This window comes from Nesoenas mayeri (assembly GCF_963082525.1).
Source record: "Nesoenas mayeri genome assembly, chromosome: 8".
Lineage (NCBI taxonomy): Eukaryota > Metazoa > Chordata > Aves > Columbiformes > Columbidae > Nesoenas > Nesoenas mayeri.
Window position 1 is genome coordinate 29,557,972 of NC_137554.1, and position 16,275 is coordinate 29,574,246.

The 16,275-nt window shown below is 56.8% G+C and overlaps 1 protein-coding gene across 1 annotated transcript; it reads right to left on the reverse strand.

Moving 5' to 3' along the window:
• Positions 1 to 678: 678 nt before the first annotated feature.
• Positions 679 to 6,302, reverse strand: BRINP2 (BMP/retinoic acid inducible neural specific 2; the record flags this gene model as incomplete). The annotated part of the gene is made up of 7 exons (XM_080348964.1): positions 679 to 1,795; positions 2,418 to 2,640; positions 2,829 to 3,065; positions 3,406 to 3,511; positions 3,898 to 4,088; positions 4,197 to 4,387; positions 6,001 to 6,302. 7 exons carry the CDS (start codon positions 6,300 to 6,302, stop codon positions 679 to 681), a joined length of 2,367 nt encoding a protein of 788 aa, XP_080205090.1.
• Between the last annotated feature and the right edge of the window lie 9,973 nt (positions 6,303 to 16,275).

The following is a 16,275-nucleotide window of genomic DNA, read 5'->3' on the forward strand; positions in this document are numbered from 1 at the left end:
TTCTTTCTTTCTTTTGTTCTAGGTTTCTTTTCTTTTTGTAAGGAGTTGCAGCCCAGAGCTCTCTGCCAGTGTCTGTGATAGCAGCTGCCATGGGGCAGGTGCCAAGTCCTTCCCATGTGATGGGTGATGATGCCTCGTACCGCAGCAGATGCCAGATGCTCATGGAGAGGCCCCAGAGGAGATCTGCAGGGTCCCGGGGACCCCCCGGTGCCATGTGCAGGAAGGATCGCAGGGGATACGAAAGCGAAGGCGCTGGTAGAAACCTCTTAAAAAGACTACAAAAGTTGGGGTGCTGATGAGACCACCCCTGGAGGAACCTCATGGTGGGTTGAGCATCTGCTGCAATGTGGCCAGCAGCTGCCACATCCATCCTCAGCCATCGGCACTGGAGCTCAAGCTCCAAGCCACTGGAGCTCAAGCAAAAGCCGTGGTGGCATCATCCCTGCGCTCGGAGCCGGTCTGCACTGCACAAGCCATCTCTTTGCTGTGGTACCGCATCCTCCATCCCCCCGAGCCCTGCATCTCTTTGGCCGGTTGCTGGGTGTACCATGGAAGCACACGGTTGGCACTAAGGTAAGGCCTTGATTTAATATTTTTAGGGTCATTATTTCCCCCCTCTCTCCCCGGGGAGTCCTTTGTCCTGGCCCCCTCGCTCCAAGACCTGAGCAGCCCCGGCTGTTAGCTGCACAGCTTGCCCGTCTCCTGCTCTACTGCACTGGGCAGCTTGGCGTTGAAGGCTCTCAAGGAGGACTGGATCCTTGCCACCTCGTTGTTGGCCAACTTGAGCCTGTGGCGGAGCAAGCAAGTGAAGAGGTCGAGGCGAGTTTTGCCAGGGGGTGACAACCTGTTGACCCGGTCCCTGATCTCCAAGAGCTGGAGCATGGCCGAGTCCTGGGAGCCCTGGGTGTAGGGATAGTCCAGCTGAAGGATCAGGTCACGAATAGCATCTGGTTCGAAGGGCAGGCTGTAGCCAAAGACTTGCAAGCTGTTGATTTTCATGTAACCCAGGTTCTTGGAGGGATCTGACATCTCCAAGGGTTCATAGTAGATTGTCTCATTGGAACTGTCATCCAGAGACTTGATGCGGCTCCGCAAGTAGACATGGACTGTTTCAAAGAAGGTCTTATACTTGTTGCCCAAGGTGAGCGTCCAGTTTTGGCACTGGGCAGAGGCATCCACATTAGTCCTTTCCCAGTCTGGGAAGCTGCCCTCGTTGACGGGCATGAACCAACTCTCTGAGTGGCTTCCCCCGAAGGGGTTGACGTAGATGGCCATGACAGGCTCCAGCGTGCTGTTCTTGGTGAGGCAGATCTGCAGGGAGAGGGCCAACATCACGTGAACCAGCCCAGGCTTGTACTTGTTGCTCTTCAAGGTCAAGAGCATGCGTTTCCTCCAGGAAGGGTCAAACCAGCTCCCCAGGCGCATGTCATTGCTGATGAAGATGGAGTGCACCTCGATGCGGCTGTCCCGTTTCTGCAGGAGGTACTTGAGCTCCAGGTCCTGCAGGTCCGTCTCCAACCCCAGGTAGTGCTCCAGTGAGTCGGCCACCTCAGGCCGGCAGAAGCCCTGGGTGAGGACGTAGCCATGGTTGCAGGTCCCGCAGCGGGTGCTGTTGTCCTCAGCACAGCTGGCACAGGCTGCTCCCTCGCCCAAGGCACACGGGATGGGGCCCTGGCAGGAGGGCTGGTCAGAGGGACACGTGCAACTGTGGCTTTCTTCCAGGAAGGTCCCAGGCACGGTGGCCTCGCTGCAGTACAGGAGAGACTGTGCGCGGCTCCACCAGTAAGGGAGGGACCTGGTGGAGAAGAGACACGAGAGGAGAGATGCTTACATGGCATCTTTTGGGGCGTGACCAACTTGATGGGGACAGACTGTTTAGCAGGGCCTGTTGCGATAGGACAAGGGGTGAAGATTTTAAACTAAAAGAGGGGAGAGCCAGGCCAGACATGAGGAAGAAATTGTTTACACTGAGGGTGGTGAAACACTGGCCCAGGTTGGCCAGAGAGGTGCTGGATGAACCATCCCTGGAGACATCCCAGGCCATGCTAGACGAGGCTCTGAGCAACCTGAGCTGGTGAAGATGTCCCTGCTCATGGCAGGGGTTGGACTGAATGAGCTTTGAAGATCCCTTTCAACCCACACCTTTCTATGATTCTGTGGAAGAGCTGCCCACCTTGTGTTAGTTTTTTCTGCACTGCTGGTGGCCGCCCATGAACCGAGACCCATTGCCCACCTCCAGGCTTGGACCCAACCTCTCAGGGCCGCATCTCAGGGCTCCCCAGCTGCCTGCTTATGCCTGGGCATCCCTCCAGCAAGGTGGGAGCTCCTCCAGTCCCAGCCACGGGGCCGTGGGCCTGAGCCCTGCTCAGGGCTCTGAGCAGTGTCCCCGGTGTGGGTGGGGATGCCGCAGCACGTACCTCTCCTTTGGCAGTTTGAAGCGAGGTTGCCGGTGGCAGCGTTTGCTGAGGTTGAAGAGCCGCCGGATGAGTCGGTGGGTTTTCCTGGAGAGTAGCTTCAGGCTGGTGCCCAGCTGCTGGTAGCGATGCTGGATGTCCAGGTCCATGGCCCAGAAGTGGGAGATGGCCGTCCTGTTCAGGAAACGGTCCCCAGGAAGCCTCTTCACCAGGGCCTGAAACTCCTCTGCAGGGGGAGAGATGGGGTTGGCAGACCCAGGAGAGCAAGTGGTGAACGTAGGGCTGGACCCAACCTCCTTCCACCCAGGCTCTCAGGTCTTCATGGTGAGATGAAGTGGTGAGCCCCACCACCCAGCCAGGGCTGCTCCGAAAGGAGGGCTTGCAGGGAAGGAGATGCTTGGTGTGGGGTCTCACCTGACTCCTCGAACTGATTGTGGTGGCTCTCCCAAGCTCTCCAGAGCTGGGCCAGGCTGTTCTCCAGCGCCTGGACGTCGGGCTCGGGGCAGTTGCAGCGGGGGAAGGCGGGCTGGCAGCGGCAGCGGCAGTCGCTGTGGCGGCACACCAGCTCCCCGGCCGAGCCGCAGGCGATGTAGCTGAGGGCGGCCGCCACGAACCTCTCCCGCAGGTAGGAGGGGAGCACTGTCTGCAGCCCTGCGAGCGAGAGGCAGCTCTGAGAACATCAGGAACCCCTCGAAAACATCACCCGGGCGAGGAGGGAGCGAGCCTTCCCTCTCCCCAAGCTTCCACCCTTGCATGATTTTCATATCAATTTGCTCTGGAGCCACTTGTCTGGGCTCTGCATCGATCTTGGCTCCTCTTGGCAGCCGAGCAACAACCTCATCCTGCCCAGCTTTGATTATTTTCATCCCCCTTTCCTCCCCAGCCCTTAAATTAAAAGCAGCATCTGGAGCCAGCATCCTCCCCAGCATCCTCCCCCAGCATCCCGTGGTGGCACTCGGCCATCACCATGTCCCCACCAGCCTGGTCCTACCTTGGAGCTGCACTTTGTTCTCAGGGCTCTGCACCAGCACGGAGCTCACTGAGTCCAGATTGTCGTAGTTGCTGCAACCGAGTGGCCCCGTCCGTGTTTCAGTCACCTGGGGGAAGACCCATAGGCGGTCAGGGACATGGAGGGGACCCAGGGCACGTGCCACCCCCCCAAAACTGCTGCAGATAACCCCTGACCAGGCTCGCCGTGCCCCACTCCCCGTAGCAAGAGGATGCTTGGAGAGGAGAACTAATTGCCTGCTAATTGGCTTGTTGACAGGCGGCAGCCCTGCCTGCAGCCTGCTGAAAAATGTGCCTTCATTAGCGTGCCCAATTTCCCAGAAATAACACGGATGCACTTAACTTTGCCTGCTGTCCCCCTCCGCCCCACCTCCCCAGGCTGTGATGCTGCCTTAGGGTCTCAGCCGGCTTTGGGGGGGCCGCTGGTATGGCCAGGGGTCCCTGTCTCCCTCTCTGCCCTCGTCCCATCGCCTACCTTGATGGCGGCCGTGGCGATCTGGATGTGGTGGAGCCGGCGCAGGGTGCTCTCCCGGTCGATGAAGTAGGAGGCTGCCAGCTGGTGCAGGGTCTCCAGCGAGACCCCCGAGCTGTTCCCGGCTCCCCCGGCCGGCTCTGCCCTCCGGCTCAGCTTGCGCTTGTCCACAAAAATGGTCAGGGACTCTTCTCCTGGGGAGGGGGGACACATGATGCTTTTGGAGGGCTGCTGGGCTCACCCATTCCCCTTACTGGCTGTATTTCTCCCGCGGTGTTTATTTTCTCACCCCCATCACTCACCTCCCAGTGTGGCAGCCAGCAAGAAGTGGGTCCCATATTTTTTGATGAGGCTGTCGGTGATCTGCTGGGGGCTGGGCCGGCGTCCCAGCAGACGGATGTTGCGGATGAATTCGGGGGCCAGGGGAAGGGGCAGGCTGAAGAAGTCTTTCCTCTCCAAGGCCAAATTATTCACCTTCCAGCGAGCAAACTCTCTGCGGGAGAATAGCGGTGGTGGGGAGAGGGTTCAAAGCCAGTCCCGCCGTGCTACATGCACACTGTCCCTTCCGCTCTCCCCGCTTTCCACCTTGGGGCGGGGGATGGTGGCAAAACTTCCACTGGGACCATCCCGATCTCCCCATTGCCACAGCAGAGATGAAGGACCAAATGTATGCTGTCACCAGCTATAGATCCAGCCTATACCATCGATGGTCATTATGAGCTACAAGCAGTGGAGATGCCTGACATTAATTAATCAAGCATCTCTGTCAGGCATTAATCCCTGCCCAGGGCAGAGCCACAGCCCTTTCCAGCCTTCTGGGCTGGATGTGCCTAATCCATCCTCCATCCCCAACACCGCGTTCCTACAGATCTTGGTGAAAATCTGACATCTGGGGGTTTCATGATTTTAAGTATTGGCAGTTTTTTGTGGGAAGCTGGAGGTGTTGGGATGTGGTAGGGTTGGTGGTGGGTCCCCGCGTACACAACCAGTGGCTGACCTCAGCCTCATCTTCGTCATTTTGCTCTAATTAAAACCAGGTGGCAGCTTTCAGGCAGTTTAGTTGGGGCTGGTTGGGAAAGGAGGAACAGGAGGAGGAGGGAGAGCTGGATGAGGGGCTTGGTGGGTGCTGGGTGGCCTCCCATCATGATTTTTGGGGCCAAAAGGTGGGATGTTGAGGCCAGGAGCAGAGCTGAGGGTGAGAGAGGGGAGGCTACATGGGGCTAGGGGGCCAGGAGCTGTGCAGCCCACCCCATCCCACAAGCAAAGTGAGCCCCAAAGGCAGGTTCTCTGCCTTGGAGGAGGCACAAGCCAGCTGCCATCCCTCCGGCTGCTTCTTCCCGTCCCACCACCGTCACCAGCAGTGTCCCTGGAGGACATGGGTCCCTCAGCATGGCAGCATCAGTGCGTAGGAAAGCAGGGAGAGGAGCTCTCTGGGGGTGCTGGGCTTTGCTCACTGCTGGAACCCCCCCGGGGCTTCACATCAGCGAGGAGAGGAAGGGAAAAGGGCTCATTAGCAGGAGGCAACAGCCTCAATTAGTGCTGGGAGGCGATGGAGTGTGTTTCCCACACTGGCTGTCATGGGGTGGCCCTTTGCTGGGGTTGTTGGACCCCACTGCTGCTGAGCTTGGTTCTCCACCAGCAAGAAACCCCCTCCAGCATTGGCCCCCATGCATGTAGCATCCTGCTGCCATGGTCTGTGAGGTAACAGCACTGGGGACGTGCCAGGGGTCAGTCAGGGTGGCTTTTCATGAGCCCCTGCAGCATCCCGCCCCTGACAGCTGTCAGTCCAGGCAGGGTCAGTAATTCAGCACAGAGATGTCTTTGCGCATGGCAGAAGGACAAAGGAGCATCCCTCTGCCTCCCACCGTACAGGCGGATCCCATCTCAACCCACGCAACCAAATCACTCCCGACTTAGGGCAAACCCTGCCCGAAGCCCATCCCAGCCATGCCATGGGCATCTTGGGGGGCTGCTGTTACATTCCCCAGGAAAGCAGGATCTTGCAGACACCCACCTCTCCCACACAGGGTGATTAAAGCGGGTCTATCTCCACTCTGCCATGACCTCCGTAGCCCCCTAAAGCACATGGCATCCAAGGTGTCTCACCTGTAGATCCTGTACCTGGTGGTGAAACCCTGCCGGTAGCGCTCCACAAAATCCACGTACTCCTGGGCTCGGTAGAAGGGTCCCCGGTCAGTGAGGAGCCAGTCGAGGGGTGCCCGGCCAGAGGAAGAGGAGGACAAGGAGGAGGAGGAAGGGGTGGCGGGGGCAGCATGCTGCTGGGCCACCGTGCCGCCCGCCCCGCTGGCCAGCCCCCAGCGGCAGCATGTGCTCAGGGCCAGGAGGGCCAGCGGCCACGGGAGCATCGGCGAGGGCCCGTCAGCGCGCGGGAGGTCCTGCCGCCCCATCCTGCTGCTGTCCGGCCGGCTTCTTCATTCTCTCACCCCGCGGCGACCCTCCGGGACAGCCCTGCCCTGCAACGGCAACAAGCCAAGCGGGGAGGACAATTGCGTGAGGTTCAACAAGACCAAGTGCTGGGTCCTGCACTTGGGTCACAACAGCTCCAGACAACACTACAGCCTTGGGGAAGAGCAACTGAAAAGCTGCCCCATGGAAAAGGATCTGGGGGTGTTGGTGACAGCAGATGAACATAAGCCAGCATGTGCCCAGGTGGCCAAAAAGGCCACCAGCAACCTGGCTGGTACCAGCCCTGGTGTGGCCAGCAGGCCCAGGGCAGTGACCGTCCCCTTTGCTGGGCACTGGGGAGGCCAAACCTCGAAATCCTGGGGTCAGTTTTGGGCCTCTCACGACAAGAAAGCCCTTGAGGTGCTGGAGTGAGTTGAGAGAAGGGAATGGAGCTGGGGAAGGGGCTGGAGCACAAGTGTGATGGGAGCGGCTGAGGGACCTGGGGGGTTCAGCTGGAGAACAGAAGCTGAGGGGAGACCTTCTGATCTCTGAACTGCCTGGAAGGAGCTTGGAGCCAGGGGGGGGTCGGGCTCTGCTCCCAAGGAACAAGCACCAGCACCAGAGGAAACAGCCTCAAGTTGCACCAGGGGAGGTTTAGACTGGATATAAGGAAACATTTATTCCCAGAAAGGGCTGTTGGGCATTGGAACAGGCTGCCCACGGCAGTGGTGGAGTCACCATCCTTGAACAGACACAGGAGATGAGGTTCTTAGGGACATGGTTTAGTGCCAGTGTTGGGTTAATGGTTGGACTGGATGATCTTGAGTGTCTCTTCCACCCAAAATGATTCTGTGATTCTATGTTTGCAGGGGTGCCTGGTGGGGCCAATTTGGCATGAATATAAACCAGGTGGAACCATGAGCCAAGAGAAGGTGGGGTTTGTTTTGTGGAGGCTGCTGAGGAAGGGAAATCTGTGCTTTGGGGAGAGCCATGTATCTAGTATGGACCAGTTGTGCCACAGGTGGTAAGAGTTTATGGGGTTAGGGGTGCTGCCTGCTGCCAAAGTTAAATGAAAACTGGCTAGTGCCTGTCTGAGAAATTTCTTTCTTTTTCTTCATGTTTTTCTCTGCTGAGCATCAGCCTGGTGAGCCAAGCTTGCTGCTACAAGGTGCCTGTGCAGTGGGGATGGTGGACAGCTTCTGCGTCCTGCACTTTGGGGATGTCCATCATGATCATTTGCAGATTGTTTTAGGGGCCCTAAAAATAATAAGCATAGGGAACTGGAAAAAATAAGCTTCTTTAGGTATGAGTTGAGCTGTGTGTGGTTGATGTTGGACTTCCCTTTGCATCCTGCCAGTGGATGGATGGATGGATGGATGTCCACCCCAAGGCTGGCTGGGCTGGTTGCAGCGGTGCTTTGAATGCAATTGGCATTTACCTCAAGCCAAGGCTCTTCTCATAAGCCAGTGTGGCAATATCTACAGGAGTAAAGATTGAGCTTTGCTGGGAGCAGCAGCCTCAGGGCCTGATTTGGCAAGTGAAGGTGGGAGATGGGGAGCTGCAAGGTCCGGCAGAGCCAGGGTGAGGTGTCCTGCTGGGCAGCAAGAGCTGTTTGCCTAAAACAGGGGCCCCATCACTGCTGTGCTTCCAGAGGAGGTGATTTTTATTCTGGGAAAGTAGCCGGTGAGCCCAGTTGCTCACCCCTGCTGAGCACACACCAGCCCTGCGTTCTCCTAAACAGGGCTTTGCTAGATGAATCATCACACTTTACCATGTATTATTATTTTTTAATTTTTTTTTTCTCCCTCTCTTCTATTTTTAAACCCTTAAGGGTGCACTTTGATTACACTTTCTCAGCTTCTCGCTCAGCCCTTGAGGCTGGGGCCCTGTTAATTTTCAACAAAAGCTGAGATTTTCGCATCATCAGATTTTGGGTGCCGGGGCAGCGGGGCGGGCAGGAGCAGCAGGCAGGGTTTTTCTGTTCCCCTCACACTGTTTTTCCACACGTCACCCTTGTTTATCCCAGGCAGCCACATAACACCTTGGTTGTTGCCTCCTGCTCATGACACGTGAAGTCCCCCGCGGCCATGATGTGGCCAAATCCTGGCCCAAATGAATAGCCCCCCATGCTGGGGTGGGCAGGAGGTTTGGGACCAGCAGGGTCAGGCTGGTTTCCTCACTCTGCACCACAAGGGCTGGAGAGGGCATCTGTTCCCACCCAAAACATTGCAGGATCTGATGCTGGCTGCTCACAGAGCTGCCGCATGCGGGTGATGGTTGAGCAGCACTTCGCCTGCTCCAAAATTCTCCCTGCCTGCAACCAAAGCTGGGCCACAGGGAAGCAGGCAGCCAGGATGCTGTGGCTGTCCGAAGCAGGCAAGCACCTTGCCCTCCTCCCCATCAATATCTGTGGATGCAATTAAAATTGAGGTGGCCTGGGAACCAAAGGAGGACGCAATGCTCAGGGTTAAACCCTCCTGGCCCCCCACTTCCTGTGGGTCCTGGGCTATGCAGGGTGACTCGGGACAAGCTGCTGTGACCAGGAGGACATGGTGAGAGCCAGAGCCTGGCAGCAAACCCTATAGATGGTTTAGATGCTGACCACGGGCTAAACCCTCTGTGCCACAGAGGAAAGCAGCGCTCCTGAGGCGAGAGCACTCCTTTGAGCAGCATTTTTCTAAACCTGGCTTGTGGAAACGCTCTGCTTGTAGCATTAAATATGGCTGTGCCAGCAAAAACACCTCTCGAACAGGCAGCGTGCTGGGTAGCCCACCTGTTGCACCACAAACGGGCTCAGCACTGCCCATCTCCTTGGGCTCTGTCCTCGTCCGTGGCGTTTAGGTGGCTCCTGAACCGCCGAGCCAAGCTGGGGCTGGGCTAGGGGACAGGGGCTGCTCTCTGGCTGGACTCCTTTCCCCTCACCCAGGTCTATGCAGCCAAGGAGATGCTTTTCCATGAGTATCATGCTCATGGCTTCATCCATCACCACTTTGCACCACCACAGACTGGTATGGACGGGCTTGCACTAGTCACCTCGCTGCCCTCCCCAGGGTTTTCATGGCATAAATCATGAGGACACAGAAGTGATTCAAACCATGGAGGGGATTTTTTTAGGGGGGGACCAGGCAGAGCACTGTCTCTTCTAGCAAACCATCTTGGCTGCTAACAACTTCCCACCCCCATGTGCCTTCCCCAGGAGGGGCTCCTCCTGCTGTCCTTCCCCTCCAAACCCCCTCTCCCAGCACCACAGCTCAAGGCAGAAAACCTCATCAGGGTGACCATCATCGGGACAGATATCTGGGATGGAGCCACCTTGGGCTAGACCAGCTAGAAACCACTTCATCCTGCTCTGCCACCTTCCCCGGGGAGCTTATTCTGAGATTAGTGACTGAAGGTAAGGTGTTTCCTTGTGGTCACGTCATGTTTTACTATAGAGTCATAAAAAATAGTCAGAATTGGGGTATTTCCAGCACTTGGCTGGTGCAAATCCAGCAAAGGTCACCTCCTGGCATGCAAAAGTTTCCAGCCTTGCTAAATGAGCTCTTATTTACACCTGCCTCTTATTTACACCCAGAGTGCTGGCACCTCTGAGCCGGGTGCTTGCCTGGGGACAGGCACTGACGCACACGAGCGTCCTTGCCAAGAGAGCCTGGGCAGGAACGGGCAGGAAAGCCTGTGCTGGGTCACACCGTGAGCTTATCCCCAAGGAGCAGCTTTCCCGCATCGTCACAGGCTAATTTATTTGCTGGTATTGATCAGGGGTTATATAAAATAAGTATATGGAGAAATTGGTGTAGCTCCATATAGTCCTTAGTCCACACAGCTGTATGTGGGGGGCTCTGTTTTTGCTGGGGGCCTGCTGCTGCTCTGCAGAGCTGGGGTGATGCTTATTGGGGTGCACCTCTTCCTGCACATGCCAACATCCCCCCACAATGCCAGGGAGGGCAAAGCTCTTTGGAAATGAGTAACTCCCTTGACCTTACTACTAGAGCTGGAAATAACTTTCTAATCACTTTTCCTTGATCCAAAAGAATGAAGATTTGATGAGAAGCATCTGACTTTTTCTTTTTTTTAATTTAGGGTTTTGCATCACAAGAGTTGGAAAATTTCCAGCTTGTTAATGTTTTTTTTTTTATCCTTCCCCCTTCTATAAAAACCTTTAAAGCAAAGGAAGAAGAGTGCCAATGCAAATATTCTTGGCAAACTTTCCCAGGACTACAACCTCCTTCCTGGCCAAATCTTCCTGATCTTGTTGCAAGCCTCTGTGTCCCCATTGCCTGCAGCAGAACAACCCACTGTCCCTCCGGTGACAGCTGATGCACAGCCCAGACTGCCACTTGTCACGAGCTGCATCTTAAAAATAGCTTGTTGCAATTTCTAGAGCCACCTTCCTACCCTCAAGATGGCAACGGGATTGCTCTGCGGTGGGTGTCCTCATCCAAAATGGCTCGAGAGACTGAGGCAGGATGGTGGGAGATGTGGATGGGGATGCTCGAGTGGCCGGTGAGCTGCAAAAGCCTTTCTCTACTGCTCTCAGAGCTGCTGGTGACAGCAGCAACATCCTGCAGAGTTATGCTGAGGTCCCTGCTTGCTTCCACACCGATGGCATCTCCGGAATCACGTGCTCCACCACTAATCAGGCTGAGTTCAATAATTAAGATGTTAGCTAATTGTCAGGGACATTAACATTGATTTCTGCCCTTTCATGCTGCAGGAGCGGATCTAGAGATACATAAAACTGCAAAGTGTGCACTGGTATCTGCTGGGTGCTGTGGGGAAAGCACAGGACTCCAGGCAAACTCTGGCACTACCTCCTGTAAATGCTGAACTTGAGCCCAGACTAAAAGCAGCACCCAGTATCTGTGCCAGGCAGGGCGATAGCTGTTGGTGGCAGAGCTGTGGAATGTCCCCAGCCATAGGGGGCTGGTCCCTGGGGCAAAGTAGAGGCAAAGGCACATCTGTGTGGGAGCATGGAGTGATGGGGGTGGGTCTTAGCAACGGAGTCTCCATCTCATTAAACGTGGGAAACCTTTATCAAATTAAGGCCACTTAGAAGAGCGTGGGCAGAGGGTAAGTGCGGTTTATTTTCTGAAGTGGATTGAGTCAGCTGAGCCATGCCTATGTGAATTCATGCAGGCCCCCAGACACCCCCCAGGACAGACAGACATCCCCAAGGGCTCAATCCTGCTGGATGCTCAGCCTCTTGCTCTGGAGCCACCAACCTCACTTGGGGTTTTGTGGGACCTTGGTACCCGTCCCTGCCTGCACCACTGCCCGTTCTGTCCGGCTCTATGATGGTTTGCAAGGTGCTGCAGCTGCCATGCTCACATCCGTGCACTCCCAAAGAAGCGCCAGGGCCTCATTGATCTTGCCAGGGTAATTAAGAGACCGAGCCTGGCACCGCCGGAGCGACAGCAGCACGGTAATCGCTGGCAAAGAGGGCACGGCGGGGTGCTGTCAGCCACCTGGCACCCGGCCTGCAGAGACGCGGCTCCAGGCAGCGAGCACGGGGACAGCCACCTCGGAGCCTGCCATCCCTGCCCGAGCAGCAATGTTAAAGATCACGGGCTGTGAACCAGTTGGGCTCCTGCAAACCACCCTCCGTAGCCTGTTCAGTCACTATTGCTGAGGGAGTTTAAGTCACTGCCTTCCTGAGACTGGTTTAAAAAACCTGCAAGACTGGATGACTTGGGTTCCTTTTATTAGCTTTTCTTCACATCCTTAAGAGCAAGACACTTGAAGATGAGAGTAAAGGAAAATAGCAGAAAATCCCAGGACTTGGGGAGCCAAGGATTTGCATAAGACATCAAATGAGATGAAACCTGGGCTGCCATCAGGGGAGATAGCAGCTGTGTGTAGTGTGTTGCACCAGTGCCATGTGTTCTGCCCTCTGGCTTTGCGCACCCGAGACTTTCCCACCAACAGGCAGAAGGCCTCTTAAAAGAGCAATGTGCCAAATACAACTCCCCCCGGTGCAGTGACGGTGGTGGCAGCACCGGATTCCCCGCCTTGTGCTGAGCTCTCAGCCTGAAGCATCCCTGCAGATGGGTCTCCTGGGCCAGAGAAGAGCATCCCTGTACTCCAGAGCCACAGAAGAGCATCCCAGCATCTCAGTCCCAAGAGAGGACAGCTCCTTCTTCCACCGACAGACCCTGTACCAACAGGGGTACCAGCCTCATGGAGGAGCTAGAGGCAGTGCAAGGTGAGGATCGCTCCCTCCTATCCCTTCACACTGGTGACATGTGTCACAGATGAGCAGTGATGCCTGCTGGTATCTCAGCCTTAGCAGCACAGAGTAAATAAGGTGGTGGGTGGCAGGAGCTGGGCAGAGCCAGGAGGAGATTTGGGGTGCTGCAGTGGGGTCACCCCACATTGCAGCACCCCGCTCCTCCCCGGGTCTAAAAACTGTCGCTGAACGCCTAGCCAAGCCAGATCCACTTGGAAAAAGAAGTGCAGGGAGCTCCTTGTAACATCTCCGGGGCTTGGTAGGGACCCTCCTGGCTGCTGACAGAGGGGGGACACTGACATCTGCCGGCAGGTCCCACCCAGCCCTGCAGCACCCAGGCTCACCCTGCCCGGCCTCGGGGGACATGGGGGTGCCCCAAAGATGGGGCAGGACAAGGGGAACATCACTGTGCTGAGAGCCGCTGCTCTGGAGCTTGGTGCTTTAAACCCGGAGCTTTGTTTCCTACCAAAAAAGAAAAAAATATCCGTGTTTAGGGAATGGAATTGAGCCTCGAAGCCGGGGAGCCCTCTCTCCCAGAGGCTGCTGGCACCGGCACTATCCTGGGAACCGCACGCAGCATTCGAGGTGAGCAAACACCATCCGACGGGTCACCCGCTTCTCGCCTCGGCCCGGAGCTCCGGCAGATGAGCCGGTGGCAGTGGGGCCCTGCGCTGCAGCACGGGGCTTAGGAGACCTCTCCTGTTGATTTATATATGCCCAACAGTCAAGTATGTGCTTGAGCACTTCACAGAGCATTTTCCCCAGTCCCTGCGGTCCCGGGGCAGCTCCCACCGGCATCTCCCTCGCAAGCAGCAGCAGGTTTCCAGTATCCTGGGCATCTTTTTTATCCCGCCAGCACCCGGCTCCACCGGGTCAGTCGCAGCCCCCCGCACTCGCGCACGGGAATGGCTCCTGCCCAGGAAGGGCTGGTTGCCTTCCTCTAGCCCCGTCGTCTCCGAAGCGAGCCCTGAGCAGGGAGGCAACTTGACCAAGGTCACCGAGTGAGCCCGGCGGCAGCCGAGCCGCGTCTCCACCGTCGCGCACGGCGGTACCGGGGATCTCCACCGCGCGGGGCCGCGGTTTCCACTGCACTGCTCCTTCTCCGCCATCCCACCCACCAGCGGGGTCCCCACGCCGTCTTATCCTCTCTCTCCCCCCGATCCCGCAGACTTACCCCAGGCTCGAGCTCAGAGCCGGCGGGGCACCGGCCGCTTCTCCGTCCCGTCCCGTTCTGTTCCGCCTCAGCGGCCCCAGGCCCTGCCCCACGGCCGCTCCCCGGCTGCCCCATGGCCGGGCGGGCAGGCGGCCCCCGGTGGCCCCGCCGCCATCCCGCTCCGCTCCCGCCGCCACCGCGCTCCGGTCCCGCCGCGCTCCGCGGGTGCCGCCGCCGCCGCCCGATAATATATGCAGAGCCGCCAGCCAATAAAAGGCGCCGCCGGCCTCCCAGCGCCTTCCCATTGGTGGCGGCGCGCTAGGCACGGGGCGGGGCGGAGCGTGCACGCGTGGAGCGGCGCGGGGGTCGCGACCTGGGGCGCTGGGGCCGGTCCGGGCTGGGCTCTGTGGGGGTCCCGAGCCCCCCGGCCGCTCCCCTCCCTTCCTCCCGGCCCCTGAGCCCGCGTGTGCCCCAAGGGCCCAACGGGTCGCCCCGCGGTGGTAGCGCAAGGGAGGGGTCGCTGCTTCGAGGCCCCGGGAGCGCACTGGCACCGGCTTCACCCGGACTTCAGAGGACCCCTGGTTGCGCCAAGTTGCACCATCAATGCCGGTAAATTATTAACGAGGTTCGGGATTTGTGGGGTGTTACCGGAGATGGGCAGGAGGATGCCATTGGTGACACCAGATTTACAGTTGTCTGTTTTATTTATCTGTGTGGATTGTTCACACCTCCTACCAAGTCCTTGGTTTGCTCCTCTTTTGCTCCTCTTTGTGCGGTGTTGGGTGCTACAGGGGCATTGCTTTGTGGGATGCACCCTGTTTCCAAGTAGGGGCAGAAAGGACCTTCTTGGCGACCCTGTCTGAATAATACAATTATACTTCTTTTTTTTTTTTTTTTTTTTTTTTATTATTGGTGGGGGAACCCCTTTTTTTTTAAACAAGTTTGAGCAGCAAAATGGCCTGGTAGATGCCCTCTAAAGGGATTTGCCTGGCCCCCCGAAAGGAGAGCCATGCCCTATCCTACAGAACACCACTGCTCATTTTTCCTGATTTATCTTCATTTTTTCAGTCGTTCCTGCCAGCAGACGACCGGTGCCAGTGGCAGATGATGCTGCTGGAACACCCTCCCAACTCACTGACTTCTGAAAACACCCTCACTGTTATCTGTTCAGTGCTCAGATCTGGTTATTAATGAGACCGGTATCAGAAAAGGGTAATTTCTGGTGAGCATGGCTTTTCCTCCCCAAAATGTAGTTGATAACTGGAAGAGTTATAATAAATCAGAAATAGGTCTAGGGAAAAGCACTTTGTAGCTCTTACACTCGGTGTGTTTGGGATGCAGTGTTGCCTCCTTGTGATGTCCCTGCTGGGGCATGTTAAGCTTCACAGCTGGCACCAGTGATGGAGAAATGCCTTCAGGAGGTGAGGGGAAGAGCTCAAAAAAAAAAAGGCAAGACTTTGTTAAAGTAGCATCTATCTACTGTGCGTGGTTTTGTTTGGAGGTGCCAGACAGGATGGAGCCGAGCTTTGTGCAAGGAGCCAGTGTGGCATCGGGGAGGTGGGAGCTGCATTTTGAGGGTGGTGATGCCTCCACACCCCTTTGCTGTAGATGCTGCTTTGAGCTCACTTAAAGAGAGTGAAAATAAGAAGCACCTGCTGCAAAAAGAAACAGCAAGCTTGGGGTTGGCCCTTGGGCTCTTAATGACTTTTTTTTCTTTTTCGTACATGGGGGCTTTGGAGGTCCATGACTTCTCCTGGGACTTTGGAGATCTGGGACTTCTGGGGCTTCAGAGGTCTATGATTTCTTCTGGGACTTCGGAGGTCTGGGACTTCTGGGATTTTAGAGGTCTGGGACTTTGGAGGTCTGTGATTTCTTCTGGGACTTTGAAGGTCTATGGCTTCTCATGGGGCTTTGGGGTGCATGACTCCTACTGAGATTTTGGAGGTCTGTGACTTCTAGGATTTCAAAGTTCTGCTGCTTTTGAGTTCTGTAACTTCTCTTGGGCTTTTGGAGTGCCATGATTTCTGCTGGGATTTTGAATTTCTGGGATTTTGGAGGTGTGTGGTTTCTTCTGGGACTTTGGAGGTCTGTGGCTTGTCCTGGGGCTTTGGAAGTCCATGACTTCTGGTCTTTTGGAGGGGTGTGACTTCTACTGGGATTTTGGAGGTCTGACTTCTCCTGGGGCTTTGGGGGTCTATAACTTCTGCTGGGATTTTGGAGGTCTGTGATTCCTCCTAGGATTTTTGAAGCTCTGGGGTTATTGAAGGGCCATGACTTCTGCAGGGATTTTGCAGGTCAGTGATTTCTCCGTTGGGGGTGGGGGCGTGGGTACCTGTAAATTATTCCCAGTGCAGAAGGAGTGGGGGGCAGCCGGGTCGGACCTGGCAGCACCGGCACTGCTCCGCCGCCCTCCCGCTTTTCCGTGGAGGCGCGGGGCCCGGGCAGCCGTTCCGTTCCGTGCGGTTCCGCGCCGTTCCGTGCTGTTCCGTGCCGTTCCGTGCCGAGCCGCACGGGGAGGCGCCGGGCCCCGCGTCCCCGCCCCTCGCCGCCGCCGCCCGCCCGGCCGGCGCTGGGAGCGCGGAGCGGGGGCTCCAAG